The sequence below is a fragment of the Penaeus monodon genome, chromosome 36 (genome assembly GCF_015228065.2).
Source record: "Penaeus monodon isolate SGIC_2016 chromosome 36, NSTDA_Pmon_1, whole genome shotgun sequence".
NCBI classification, from domain to species: domain Eukaryota; kingdom Metazoa; phylum Arthropoda; class Malacostraca; order Decapoda; family Penaeidae; genus Penaeus; species Penaeus monodon.
Window position 1 is genome coordinate 24,242,909 of NC_051421.1, and position 14,992 is coordinate 24,257,900.

General features: G+C 38.9%; 2 protein-coding genes across 8 annotated transcripts in view; one reads left to right on the forward strand and one right to left on the reverse strand.

The window, feature by feature from the left end:
* LOC119595885 (monocarboxylate transporter 12-like) overlaps window positions 1–7,425 on the reverse strand; it is a 12,604-nt gene extending 5,179 nt beyond the window's left edge. For 2 of the 6 annotated variants that reach the window (XM_037945096.1, XM_037945095.1), the window contains exon 1: window positions 7,291–7,425. In XM_037945096.1, the coding sequence (XP_037801024.1) occupies window positions 7,291–7,399 (109 nt within the window). In that variant the 5' untranslated portion in view covers window positions 7,400–7,425. Of the gene's footprint in view, window positions 1–483; window positions 807–1,927; window positions 2,029–7,290 lie in introns of those variants that run through there. The other 4 variants (XM_037945093.1, XM_037945092.1, XM_037945094.1 and 1 more) reach the window with 4 other exon arrangements.
* LOC119595886 (cytochrome P450 2L1-like) lies at window positions 6,485–13,838 on the forward strand. 2 transcript variants are annotated; one of them, XM_037945099.1, is made up of 11 exons: window positions 6,485–6,703; window positions 8,521–8,620; window positions 8,716–8,806; window positions 9,243–9,376; window positions 9,798–10,016; window positions 10,238–10,431; window positions 11,839–11,950; window positions 12,268–12,448; window positions 12,548–12,665; window positions 12,852–12,996; window positions 13,116–13,838. In XM_037945099.1, exons 2-11 carry the CDS (start codon window positions 8,539–8,541, stop codon window positions 13,298–13,300), a joined length of 1,461 nt encoding a protein of 486 aa, XP_037801027.1. In that variant the 5' UTR covers window positions 6,485–6,703; window positions 8,521–8,538; the 3' UTR covers window positions 13,301–13,838. The 2 variants fall into 2 exon arrangements, with proteins under 2 accessions (XP_037801027.1, XP_037801025.1); XM_037945097.1 differs by lacking the exon at window positions 6,485–6,703 and adding an exon at window positions 7,317–7,473.
* The last annotated feature ends 1,154 nt before the right edge of the window (window positions 13,839–14,992 follow it).

The following is a 14,992-nucleotide window of genomic DNA, read 5'->3' on the forward strand; positions in this document are numbered from 1 at the left end:
TGTGTGTGTGTGTGCGTGCGTGGTGCGTGCGTGGTGGTGCGTGGGTGTGGTGGTGTGTGTGTGTGTGTGTCTGTGTCTGTATGTGTTGATGTTGTGTGTGTATGTGTGTGTGTGTGTTGATGTTGTGTGTGTGTGTGTGTGTGTGTGTGTGTTGTGTGTGTGTGTGTGTGTGTGTGTGTGTGTGAGTGTGTTGTGTGTGTGTGTGTGTGTGTGTGTGTGTGTGTGTGTGTGTGTTGTGTGTGTGTGTGTGTGTGTGTGTTTGTGTGTGTGTGTAAACATATATATATATATATATATATATATATATATATATATATATATATATATATATAATGCAAGTACAAATATATATACTTATATAAACTTTCATTGTGGGATCACTGCTGTATAACAACGAGGCTGCTCTGAAATATAAGAGACGAAGACCACTTCCTTGGTTCCCGAGGAAGGCGGACATATAGCAACAAGACTGGAATAACTCACCGCACTGATAGCACCACCGAGAGTGACCATCCAGCCCCATCCCCCATCAGGAGGGACCCGTCGCCACTTAACTTCAGCGCCACGAACGGCTTCTGCATTAGTCAGCGATGTCGATGCCCCGTCCTCTGCGTCGCTTTTTTCTCTGGCATCTGAACGTCCTCGCGTTTCAGGCATTGTGACGACGTATATTGTCCAGCCAGTCGTTCTTTTTTTCCCACTATATAAACTAAAATCAGGTCCACATCTCCACAAGTCACTTAATTTCGTGAATTAAAAATGGAATTCCGTAAAAGGTTTATTCGTTGGTACTGTGAAGTTTAAATCTGTGGGTGTTAGTGACGAACATGTCAGTCAGAATATGAATAAAAATTGGAGAGAAAGAGTGGGAATATATACATACACATAATCTACATACAAACTGCAGTTGGCCTACTTGTATGCTTAAATAAGGTTATATGTGTATGCTTACATTCTCATACTTAGATGCATACATGCATACATACTTAAAAAACAAAGACACAGTGACGTCTACACAAAGAAAAAAAAAATATTGCCACTATACAAACTGGAAACCGTGTCTCTTTTTATACATACATACAAACATATATGCTTAAACTAACACATAGACACACACACACACACATATACATTATATATATATATATATATATATATATATATATATATATATATATATATTATATATACATACATATATGTGTGTGTATGTGTGTGTGTGTGTGTGTGTGTGTGTGTGTGTGTGTGTGTGTGTGTGTGTGTGTGTGTGTGTGTGTGTGTGTGTGTGTGTGTGTCGTGTTGTGTGTTAGTGTTTGTGTGTGTGTGTTGTTGTTGTGTGGTGTGTGTGTGTTGGTGTTGTGTTTGTGGGTGTGTGCATATGATTCAATACCTATATCTGTCCTATAATGTTCCATAACAGATCTTGCATGGCTTCATGAACACTGCACCACATATAATGAAAACTTACTCTTCACAATCACCACAGTTCTAACAATTTTAACATCTGCATAGATTTCTTCCAAACTGAAGGTTCGTTAAAGCATACAGATACGTCAGTATTACATAGCGGTCATTCACTGTGGTCATCTTGGACACTTCCCGGGAACTTCAGCAGCAAACTGCATTTCGCTGGCCGAGCGAAAATGTGTATATTCTAATTATATTTGTTCTTCAGACTACAGCTTGTCATGCGGGCAAGCAAAAACAAGTAAAAGCATTTGGTATATTTGGTTGAAACGGCCGGAATAATAACACGGCAAGTCTTCAGAATAATGCTGCACCACCCATTCACAGTACACGTAGCTAATTGTATTCGATATAGGTTTTTGTTAAGGTTCTGAAATACGCTGATATGGTGAGCACTTATTAAACTATACTGTTCTCGCAAACTTAACTGGTATTCACAACTTGCTTTTGGAAAATATACCTTGTAATCCCCACTCTTAGTAAGGAATTTCTAAAAACTAAACTACCGGAGGCTCTCCGCTGCCTTAGAGCACCTGATTGATCCGTTCTCTGTTATGTGAGCCGGAGTTAAGAAAAGTTTTCTTTAATATGCGACCCTACGAAAATAAACTGCGCTGCCAGTTGTGTCCGAGTAATAAAAAGACTCTAAGAAAATCGTATGGGGAAGGTAACCTTATCTTAAGCTCAGTGAACTAAAAGGAATCTGATCCAACTTGGAAATGTTCATTTTGTCAATGACATATCTCCCCGCGTTCGTACCATAAAAGATTAGCAGTACCAGATAGCTGTGACTTCTAGGGTTTAAAAGGTTCACGGGTCCGTTTGTTTCGCTTTAAATCAGGTTTGTTTGGAGTTTTGCTTTTCTTAAAGGGCTTCATTTTTTTCGTAGGACCTATAAACTTGTTTACGTTTCAGAATAGCTGACACAACTCCTGATTGGCCTGTGAACATCAGAAACCTTTTATTAGCGAGTCACTAATTGGTCGAGAAACAACACTAGCGTCGTCTGTTATCAGCTGGCATATACTCTGGAGGACGTGAGAGTGCTGAGTAGCGCTCTCACTTACAGTATTAAGACAGTGTAGTGTTAAGACTACAGTATTAAAGACTGCGCTGTGTAAGCAAGTCTTTAATGGCAACACACGGGTTACCTTGTCGATGCCCTTACGCGCATAAAGGTTTTGCATAATTAATTTGCATCATTTCAGTTGAGAGGACGTGTAATTCCTAGTATGCATAGTTTTCCTCAGGAAGAAACCGAACTGGTACGAATCTTTTCGAAAAATGTTTTACAAGAAAATAACTATAACGAAAGGTCATTGCAGTGTTATCTTCACAGCTGCACATGAGACGGACAGTATTGAAAATAAAAACCCAGCAATATTTTTTCACATTAAATTATAATGTATTAGCGGCAGGTTAACGTGCTCGTGGGCAATCTCAAGGAGCTATGTCTGAACGTCTTCATTTACGAACACTGCACACACTCTTATGCTAATTATAACAGGTAAATATTTTCTTCTTACAACTAAATGACAACTAAACTTCACTCAGAAATTGCCATTATCGGTACTTGAGAATGATGCAACCACTTTATCATCAATTTATCTTATCGAGGTTGTGTTACGCCGGATTCTGAAATACATGATCAAAGCTTCCTGCAAGGATGGTTATTTATATTTTTGGATTAGATATGACTAAAAGAGAAATAAATATAGAGAGTGAAGAGAGAAAGGTGGTGGGGGAGGAAGAATGCGAGGAAAAGGAACGAGAGAGAGAGAGAGAGAGAGAGAGAGAGAGAGAGAGAGAGAGAGAGAGAGAGAGAGAGAGAGAGAGAGAGAGAGAGAGAGAGAGAGACGCAGAGGAGAGGAGGAGAGTTATCTTAGTCATCTCAAGCGGAGTGCCATGCCATTTGGGGGACTTTTAACAAAATGTATATATTTATATGTATATGTGTGTATGTTGTTCTTCCTAGTCGTTTCAGTACGGGAAAAGAGCTAAGCTCAGATGGTCCCGTCCGCTATATTTAAATCATCATATAACATTTTTAATTGATGCACAATTTTGGCACACATAACGTTATTTGGAAGATTTTTCCATGTTTCAATAGTTCTGTTTGGGAAACTGAACTTCTTGACATATTTCTCGCTCCTTTTTACTTTCAACTTTTTTTTTGTTGTGTCCTCACGTCCTTCTTGTGTTCAAGATAATAAAGTCATCTTTTTCTAACTTCACCTCTCCTGTAATATAGTTGAATATCATTATCATGTCCCCCCCTTTTTCCTTTTTCTTCCAAAGTAGTAAGACCTATTTTTGTAGTATTTCTTCGCAGTTCATATCTCTTAGAGTAGCTGCCCATCGTGGCTGCTCTTTGAACTCTTTCTAGTTTATATATTATATATATATATATATATATATATATATATATATATATATATATATGTATATATATAAAATTTTTTTTTTTTTTTTTAAGTGTGTACTCCATACTACTGCACCATACTCAGGACTAGGTCTTATGATGGTTGTAATGAACTTCTTTACCATGTCTTCGTCCACATACACGAATGTTCTCATGTTGGCAATCAACCCTAGCATGTTATGAACCTTGTCATTTATATGATCATTTGGGCTTAGGTTGATTATTCTTTATCTGCTTGGTTTAATATTACGTCTCCTAACTTATATTGGTATAGTGGACGATTTTTACTTTCTCCGAACTTGGCTTCATGGCATTTATTGGTGTTAAATTCCATTTTCCATGTAAACTCCAAATGAATAAGTTATCGATGTCACTTTAGAGGCATTTTTTATATGAGACAACGTCTATTAATTATCTTTCTTTTTTTCAATTTCGCGTCATCTGCAAACATATTCGGATAACTACCTGGGCTTATGCTTCAACCTAAATCATCTATGAAAATAGTAAACATAATCGGCGCCAAGACCGATCCTTGAGGTACTCCGCTAGTTACTCGTCGCCATTTAGAGTACTTTCCTCTAATAACGCTGCTCATCTGTCTGTTATGAGGAGGAAAGTCTTCCATCCAATCGAGGAGTTTGCCTTTCACTCCACCTAGGTTTTCTAATTTCCATAATAGTCATTTATGAGACACCTTATCAAATGTCTTCTTAAAGTCTGAAGTCAATCGACCCAGCCGTCTCTTTCTTGTAAAATTTCAGAAATTCTATCATAGAAACAGAGGAGATTTGCTACGCATGATCTTCCCTCCTTTTCATAGTTTAATTTCGCCTCCCTCATGGTTTGGGTGTACCCATTTCTTCCTACTTTATATCTTTCATACGCTGCCTGAGATCTATGTCTTCTGAACCTTCTCCAAAAGAGCTGTTTATTTTTTCTCGTTTTCTTGCATTTATCTTTGAACCACTTTTGGCCATTTCTTGCTTCAGTTTTGAATCTTGACACAAAATTTTCTATTCCTCTTTTAAAGACTTCACAAAATTTAGAATATTCCATATCAAGGTTCTCTTCGTTCAGGAGGGTTTCCCAGTTTCGACTTAATTACTACATGATCATTTGTTCCTAGAGGATGGCAGTACTCCTCATCCTTAATGTCATTTTATGCTTTGTAAATATTAAGTCAAGCATAGACGGTCTATCTAGCCCTCATATCTTGGTATGATCTGTTATATTCTGGAAGACTAAAATAATTTATGAATTTTGCATTCCACGAATCTGGCTGAGCTCTGGGATCGAAATTTTCCCAGTCAATTTTGCTATTAAAATCCCCTGTTACAAGAATTTCTTTGGCATTAGTTTCTGAAAGTTGTAGCACTTCTTCCAGGCTCTTTAACGTACCTTGAATTTTTTTTTTTGGTAATTTTCTTGTGACAACACCGATATATGAGGTGGCATGTACACTGTGGTTATTATATTTACTCCGTTTGTTTCTACCTCAGTTGTCTCTAGTTCTACTATGGGGTCTTACTGAATTTCTCCTTTATAATGATTCCTTTCCTTGTTAATATTGCTACCCCCCTCTCCCTTTGCATTTGCCCTATTTTTTCTCCAAATATTGTAGTCTCTGAGTCCTAATGTTACATCGCCTGCAGAGGGATTTAGTTTGGATTCAGTGATGCATATTACGTCTGGTTTATTACTTTCAGTATTTGTATCTAGTTTAGTAACTTCGAACATAAACCATCTATATATGTATAAACTATTTCTATATAATCTTTCGGTATTCCTTTTGGCTGCAAGGCTAATGATTGTCTCCATATTTTGGTTCGATAGTAAACTTTTTTTTTCCAGTCCTTTATTCGTTTTTGTTTTTTACCTCTTCCTATTTTTCTGCAGTATTTCTCGGTCATCTTTGGTCATATTTTCTCTGATACAGATTTTCTTATATTCTTCTTGTGTGGCCAGGACTTTTAGATTTCTTTATCACACAATGAACCATTTGCTTATTCATGAATGCCACCTTGAAATGGCGTTTCTTTCCCTTTTCGAATAATCCCATCCTCCTGTGGGCTATGATATTCTGCTCCGAGAATTCGGGATTTATGACCTTGAGAATACTGACAATCAATTTCTTGTCTTCGTTGTATCGCTCGATTCCATCTTCTATAACTTTTTCTTCATGTCTCAATATGACTGTGACCTTGTTTACAATATTTCTTGCGTGTTGCCCAAGGTGTGACTTAAATTCATTTTTCTTCACCGTCTCTGCAAGCTGCGTCTTTATATCTTCCTTTGTGATCTTGATGTCCTTTTCTAACTTTATTTTCCATTTCATTTACAGTTTCCTTTACTTTAGATACATCGGCGTATATCTGTATGCTTACATATGTGTGTGTGTGTGTGTGTGTGTGTGTGTGTGTGTGTGTGTGTGTGTGTGTGTGTGTGTGTGTGTGTGTGTGTGTGTGTGTGTGTGTGTGTATGCGTGCCAAGTCACTTTTACTTTCTCTTCTTGAGAGGCAACCAAATAAGGAAAACATTTACAATTCATCATGCATCACTATCATCTCCACGTCATCTTTGCCAAGTCACCATGACTCATCTTAAAGACTGAAGACAGTCTGTGTGTTATGTACCTAGTTTACACGCCCACAACAGATAACGTCAGCAAAGAAGCTGAAACATATTCGTGTCATAGAGCAAACTTGATAATATTCAGTATATAAATAAATGACGAGTGATCTGTGCCACGAGTACTAAAGTCTAGAACATTGTGGCAAGAGGTTATAGAAAGTCTTGTGCGGGAACGACATACTGGTCAGTATTTTCTTGAGGTTTCTTCTGTTGATATCGTTTTGTCTAGTGAGCCACACATTAGGGAACGTGATGGTATGAGTATATATATATATATATATATATATATATATATATATATATATTAATGACCAGACCCATCTCATATATGTATATGTGTTAATTTGCGAAAATGTAATATTAATAAAGAGCTTGTGAAATTTAGTTGAGTTTGCCCTTCACATTCCATTTTCTATACCCCTCAAGGTCACTGAGGGAAGTCAGAGTGCACTAGTATTTACGCAAACCAAATAGTGTCAAATACAGCAGCAAACTGTAATGCACCACTTGTAAAGCATTTTTAAAACGAAAGTAAATCGTTATAATTTAATGTCTTATAAAGTCAGTATATGTAACTTTAATTCCCTGAACAATTGTAGAGTACAGTGTCGGAATAAGAGCGTGTCCATTTAATATTTGGCCACCATTAATATCACATCAAAGAATATATCGTTAAACTCGTAGTCATCCTTACTGCGGTGGCGACAATCTTCACGAGTAAAGAAAATCACAATTGTTCATAAATACGAATGTCATCGCACTTTACTCACTCAGTATGAAAGTGTAAATGAACCTTAGCTCTTCTGTTATACGGGTAATTCGTGACACTTCACATGACTCTTGATTTTGTGTCGAAATCTCTCTCGAACTCTCAATCATTCCGTCCCGATCGCCATGCCTCAAGGTTGCCGGCGCTTCCTCAGGTGATCCTCCAAGGAAGCGTCCTCGTAAAAGTGAATATCAATATGCGCATGTCTTTATGTATTCAATATGTCATGTCATTATGTATTCAATATGTCATGTCTTTATGTATTCGCTTATTTATCATATGATGTGACTGCTACTATATACCTGTAAATATTTTGTTCGTGTTTCTTTGTTATTTCAGTAATCAACTTACAAACACTTGGACAAATACAGATATTTAGCTGATTACCGTAATTTACCAACCCCTTGGCATTCTACTTTGTTGTGTGTGTGTGTGTGTGTGTGTGTGTGTGTGTGTGTGTGTGTGTGTGTGTGTGTGTGTGTGTGTGTGTGTGTGTGTGTGTTTATGTGTGTATGTGTGTGTGTTTGTTTATTTGTTTGTAAGCTTGTATTTGTGTGTAGAGAGATAGATAAGCATATTGGTTTAGATATAGAGGTAGAGGCAGATATTTATGCATGTTTGTGATAAATCTAAAGAAAAAAAAAAAAAAAAGAGAAAGAATAGCTTCACAACGGAAGAGCTGCACCTGGCGCGTTTCAGTGCAATTTTTATACGCGTTACATATAATTCTGATGAAGAATTAATCGAAACCTTTGTGTTCTGAATTTATTCATTATAATATATTTTCCTACAATGAATGAGTGTTGACGCACACACATATGTGTGATATAAATACTATATAAGTGAGCAAGTTGCTCACACACACACATATGTGTGTTGTAATATACTAACTTCTATATTGTTTATATCAGTGACATCTCTCAAGCAGTACTTATAGATATATTTAGATCAGTTTGCGGTAGACAGATGGAAAATGAAGAAAAACGAAAGATTAGGAGACGCTAAACTAAATTGTTATACCTTGTTTTATACATTATTGGTGAAACACCTAGGTTCTAGGTTGTTATATGTCAGAAAAGAAATATATTTTTGCTAGTTTTGTTAGACTGCAGTTACCTTTGTTCTCAAAGTGAAATTCGATGATATAGGATCTTAAAAATACAAAACAGGCACATATGTGAAAAATAAATCACATTTCGTCATGGACTACCACTGTCTTGTTCAATTGCAGGTGTTACACATCGCCACAATGATTGTAGAAATCCTGCTGTTCGCGGTGGGAGTAATTCTGCTACACTATTGGATTTCCAGACCTCGGGGAATGCCACCAGGTAAGGCTGTTTGGTGCAGTGCTTTTAGCATTAAGATGTCAACGTCTTAAGTAATAGCATTTTCTGCATGACAGTTTCACATATTAATATTCCAGGTCCTATGGTCATACCATATCTTGGCTCCAGGCTCATCTTCACTGTCAGCCAAGTGCAGGCGATGCACAAGATATACGGCGACATATTCAAGTAAGATAACATTCTCCCTCATTTCTAGGCTACTTCAGAGCTTGTTCATTCCTCATCTTTTCTATTGCGAGTGAGTTATTTTTCTGATGGTTAGTCCTAGGTTGTCAGTTTTCTGTGAGAGACAAATAATTTCTTGTTGTTATGTTTTATTGTATATCCCTTTGTGTAGGCAACACCTTTTCCTTTATTTTTCAAGGTTCAGTTACAATATTACCAATAGTATCTAAAAGCATTTATGTTTGTATTGCAAAGAGTTCTCGGATTATTGCATTTTTTAGAGTTCGTTGTTATCCCCCCCCCCCTCTCTCTCTCTCTCTCTCTCTCTCTCTCTCTCTCTCTCTCTCTCTCTCTCTCTCTCTCTCTCTCTCTCTCTCTCTCTCTCTCTCTCTCTCTCTCTCTCTCTGTCAACATTAACGGAAAGAAAATCAATTTGCAGATCTGAAATAGGGTCACACAAGTTGATATTCTTGTGCAGTAACAAACTTATCAAAGAAGCCTTAGCGAAGGTGGACTTTGCTGATCGACCACGCCTCGAAGTGGCCCACTTTCTCACGGACGGCCAAGAGGCAGGTAGGCACAGGACTTTTTAAGTGTCTTAAGCATCTGCGCTGATTATGTTTGACGTGTTTTCTTGTGTTTTCTCTCCTTTTGCTCAAGTATGTAGACACATACATCAGTATATATTTGCAAGCATAAAATTACATTTATATATAAGTAAACAAATATACGACTTATACATACGTTGTGTGTGTGTGTGTGTGTGTGTGTGTGTGTGTGTGTGTGTGTGTGTGTGTGTGTGTGTGTGTGTTTGTGTGTGTGTGTGTGTGTGCGTGTGTTAGTGTGATAATAATAATGGTTTAGGCTCTTCTAAATTACCCACTGTGAGAACGCCACCACTGCACCACACGGTGTGTTTGTGTAGCAACAGTAGACTCACTCATCATTTCATGGGATAATTTGGATTTACTCAACTTTACTTTGTCTTGGACAGGTGTCATAATGAGCAACGGCAAGCGATGGCAGAACGCTCGGAGGTTCCTGCTGCGCAACCTTCGCGATCTCGGGATGGGAAAAACCTACCTGGAGGAGAGCATCCTGGAGGAGGCCAGAGCGCTGGTCAAGGATTTCAGATCCTGCGCCGGGACGCCGGCTAACGTTCCTGAGTCGCTTAATGTTGCCGTTTTGAACGTCATCTGGCAGTTGGTTGCAAGTGCGATTCCTTGTCATGTAGATGCTTAGACGAAATATTAATCAATGGTCGAATAATAATTAGCTGGACGCATAGCTTTCTCTTTTATTATCACCATCATCACTACTATGATTACCAATGTTATAGTAGCCCTAATCGTAGCAGAAGTAGCACAGGCAGCAGTAGTTGCAGCAACAACAGCAGAACAGCAGTGGTATCGCTAGTATTGCCTTTATCCTTAGGTAGGCGCTACGATCTCCACGACAAGGAGGTGCTCGAACCCATCGCCATCTTGAGGTCCATCGACTCGTCCTCCTTGGCCACACTCGTCGAGTTTTTTCCTGGTGTAAAGAAGCTTCTTCCCGGATTCTTAGAAGAGAAGTTATTTGCAGCGCAGATGAAGAAACTGAAGGACAGCATCGTAGATCTACTGAAGGTAAAAATGGAAAATAAGAGTGGTGGAGAATATTTCATATTACGTCCATAATTACTTGTATTATTCTTAATATGACGTTTCCCTCTATTATCATTCTCTCTCTCTCTCTCTCTCTCTCTCTCTCTCTCTCTCTCTCTCTCTCTCTCTCTCTTTCTATCACACACACACACACACACACACACACACACACACACACACACACACACACACACACACACACACACACATATATATATATATATATATATATATATATATATATATATATATATATATATATATATATATATATATATATATATATATATATATATATATATATATATATATATATATATATATATATATATATGCACACGAATTTTTAAAAAATGGAAATGGAAACAATGACGTGCCTGTAAGAAAAAGGATTAATTAATGCTTTTGCTGATTATTTCTTGTAATTGTTCATGTTTTAGCATCTCTCCTTGCCTTTTATCACCACTGAAGATCTTCCGTCATGGATGCTACTAGATTCTTAAAAATAATCCGCGGTTTACTCCCGCAGGCAGATATTTTTGACGGTCTTCTCAAATTTGTTCAGTTGTAATATTTTAGAGAACATTATCTTAGACCATTCATTAGAAAGTAAATCTGGTTGTTCAGTCTTATACTCTCGGACTCTTCAGGGGGATGCTTCATAACTTCACGTTTGAGCTATGCAACAATGTCTTTTGAGTTTCTTTTTTATCGCCTAAGTCTTTTTTCCTCGCCAGTGTTCGGAATAATCAGCGCGTCATTTTTTTTTTACACTACAAACTCCCACGCAATTTTTCCCATGAGCAAGAGAAAGCTCGGATGTACCCATTGTTAGAGGACACGTGAATCCAGCGACGTATGACAAAATCAGTTCATTTCAGCGAGATTTGCAAAGGCTAACTTCGCCCGGGCCTTTCATATATGTGCCCCGGCCGTACGACAAAAGTCTGGGTCATACATGTAACTGTACTTCTATGCCAGCAGTTCGGCGCCCGTCCTTCCTCTGCTTCTCACCTCCATGCGCACTATACATCGCTGCCAGATTCACGATCGCGATGCCCGCTGGGCATTATTAGCTTGGGAAGTGGAAACTACAAACTGTTTCCATTTTCCTTACGTTTCTATTTCGTTTCCGGACACTGTATATGTGTGTGTGTGTGTGTGTGTGTGTGTGTGTGTGTGTGTGTGTGTGTGTGTGTGTGTGTGTGTGTGTGTGTGTGTGTGTGTGTGTGTGTGTGTGTGTGTGTGTGTGTGTGTGTGTGTGTGTGTGTGTGTGTGCACTAATAAACAAATGTCTATACGTATGCATATGAATACGTGTATGTGATAATTTTATGTAAAGCATGTGTTGCTGGATACCTCACGGCCAACGTGCCCGGTTTCCCTCAGGACACGATAGATTCTCACAGAGCCACCCTCGACCCGACCAACCCGCGTGACGTCATCGATGAATATTTGATAGCCATAGACGAAAAGAGCGAAATTGCTGAGTACTTCGGTGGTGAGTTTTCGTTTTCTCTTTCTGCTTATTTGTTAGATAATTGTAAAAATAAGTCTTGATAAATAATTCACAGAAATGTATTTTGAATTATGGTGAAATATTGTGGCAACTTACAGTTGTAAAGCATTTATTGCAATAATAATCCTTGACTATGATTTCTGTTTATCACATTTATCTGCCACTTATGTAGCTGCTGCTTGTACATGCACAAGCAACAGCTATTTTTGCTGTGACAAATAAATCAAGCAAGCCAAGAAAGTTGCTGATTTCATTTAGCAGTGAATATGATAACAGAAGGCCAAGTGTACTCCCGGCAGAGCTGGATCTGATGAGGATCATCTTCGACCTGTTCGCCGCGGGCTTTGACACGACGGCCAACACCCTGCGCTGGGTCATCCTCTACATGGCCAGGTTCCCCGAAGTGCAGCGCCGCGTCCAACAGCAGATCGACGAGGTTGTCCCGCGCGACACCTTGCCCTCATACCAGCACAAGAGTCGGTACGTTCACCTGTCTTGCCGGCGAACCATCTGCTGAGTATCAGAGCCTGATAACATGTTTAGGACTTGACTGATATTGCGGCAATGTCCCCTTTTCAGGCTGCCGTTACTCGAAGCGACGATCCAGGAGGTTCTTCGCTCATCATCCATGCTACACAACGGAGTCCAACGCGCAGCTCAGGCTGATACTTACTTGGGAGGCTACTTCATTCCGAAGGCAAGTATCTGCCTCACCCTTCTTACCCGCCGTTCTTCCCTAAATGCTTAATAATGCAATGATTGTTGAAGGCATTGGCCAGCATACCTGCACCCCATGTCCTTTGTACTGAGGCTGAGACTGTTTTTTAAAAAATGCTACAGAATACCATAAATATATCGATTACCGAAATGCACTGTACCTCAGGGGTCGTGGGTGTTCGGGTGCTCGGGAATATGCCACATGGACTCACGCTACTGGGAAGAACCGCAGGAGTTCCGACCCGAGCGGTTCCTCGACCAAGAAGGGAAAGTCAAAACGCCAAAGGAGGGACTCATACCCTTTGGTTCAGGTAAGCCAAATCCTCCGGCATCGTTATTTTAGTCAAGTTCATTTCCCATGGTGACTATAATCATGATAACTGTTAATGAAACGCAAAAGGCGATAATAATCAGAAATTTTCTAACCCAGGACGAAGGAGCTGTCTTGGAGAGGCTCTGTCAAGGATGGAACTGTACATCTTCTCGGCAGCCCTTCTGCAGAACTTCACTTTCTCTCCTCCAGCGGGCATCGAGGTCGACCTAGAAGCCAACTCCAAGCAACCCTCTGCACGTCTGTCTAAAGAACAAAATATTGTCATTAGCATCAGAGAGTGATAAACTAATGGATATGAACTTTTAGCTTATATTTCAAAATTTTGCTCTACATCTCTATAGTAGATTTTTCTCAGGTATAACTACAACATTTCTATGTAACATAATCTATATTAGTAGCATTATGAATGATTATGAATTTTGTGTTACTTTTAGTACTAGATTATCATAATTATGAAAAGTACTGATGTTGACAAATGTAGAAAAGGTATGAATGAGAATATCTTCACACTGCAATCGAAACCGGTCAAATACATCTTTTGTATTGTAAAGATATTCATTCTCATTCATACCATTTCTAATTTATTATACTGACATAAGAAAAAAAAATCACATTCTGTAGTGCAGAATAGGTTTATGCTTACTCTCTGTATTGATATATATAACAGAAATACTTTGTTTAGTACTGTTGTACAGTCGAAAAAAAAAAGTTGCCTTTACTTGTGGTCAGTGAGGAGCAGAGTGCATATTATTTTCTTTCTAATCAACAATATATGTTACATAACAATATATATCATTATAAAGATTGTTTTTGCTAACAGTTGATCTCCATTATCACCCGAGAGAGTTGCACAGAAACAGACATGGAAAATAACATTGGAAGACATGACTGCTCATTTGTCATACAGCAACATCTGATAAATAAGAAAAAAAAAATGAAATGGTGAATACCAGACTTTGACTTTTTCCATATGTAAAAACAACAAATTTTTGAGATAGGCATTGCGTAAAAAAAAAATCGAAATGTTCCCCACACATACACAATTTGACTGAAAACTAAAATCGACTTGCCTATCCTTTCCCAGGAGGAATAAGCATGGAAACATAGAAAATAGAGACTGCAGGAAAGATTTACACATACGGCATATGTGTAGACGTTTATAGATAGATAATCTTTATACAACACTGTTCTTTTGAACTTCAACATATATCCACCTCTTCTGGAGCTCTAAAAAACACATCCACAGGAGCCTCTGCTGCTAGGCAGAATGCCCCTGAAGTAAAGGCTCAGGCATGCCCTTTGCCCAGGCAAAGGAATCCTGAACCTGTCCAAAAGACTCCAGCTGCCACAACATCCACAGGGGCCTCCGCTGCTAGACAGAATGCCCCTGAAGCAAAGGCTCAGGTCCGTCCTTTGCCTAGGCAAAGAAATCCTGAACCTGTCCAAGGGAAACCTGTGGAAACTAGTTCCACAGGTCAACAAATATTAAAAAGGTATCCCAGGATCCTGGAAAGGGACAGCCTAAAGGTGTGAGGCAAACCTTGACCACAGGTGCTGCCAAACACCTTATGAAGAAATAATCTAAAGAACTGGATACCCTAATCCAATGGAACTGTCAGGGAATTCATGCAAAATGGGAAGAACTGCAACATCTGATAGCTTCATGGAACCCAGTTTGTGTATGCCTACAAGAGATTATGACCAGGGAAAATCGTCCCATTTTTCTGAGAGGATTCCAAGTTCAAGCCCATTATGGAACCTTTGAAAAGGGACCTCATGGAGGAGTAGCAGTAATGGTACGTCAAGATATTCCCTTCCAGACCATCCACCTGCAGACAACACTGCAGGTGAAGGCTGTGAGAATAGGCTTGACACGACCTTACACTGTTGCATCCATCTACCTTCCTCCACATAATCTGAACATTAATGATTTGGAAGATCTACTTGGGCAGTTGCCACATCCATTTCTACTC

Excerpts from the sequence above, each read along its gene's own strand:
- LOC119595886 (XM_037945097.1), top strand. The coding sequence starts at position 7,354 with ATGACTCTTGATTTTGTGTCGAAATCTCTCTCGAACTCTCAATCATTC. Across the intron at positions 8,621-8,715 it reads ACCTCGGGGAATGCCACCAG|GTCCTATGGTCATACCATAT; the intron begins GTAAGGCTGTTT and ends TTAATATTCCAG. Across the intron at positions 9,377-9,797 it reads CACGGACGGCCAAGAGGCAG|GTGTCATAATGAGCAACGGC; the intron begins GTAGGCACAGGA and ends TGTCTTGGACAG.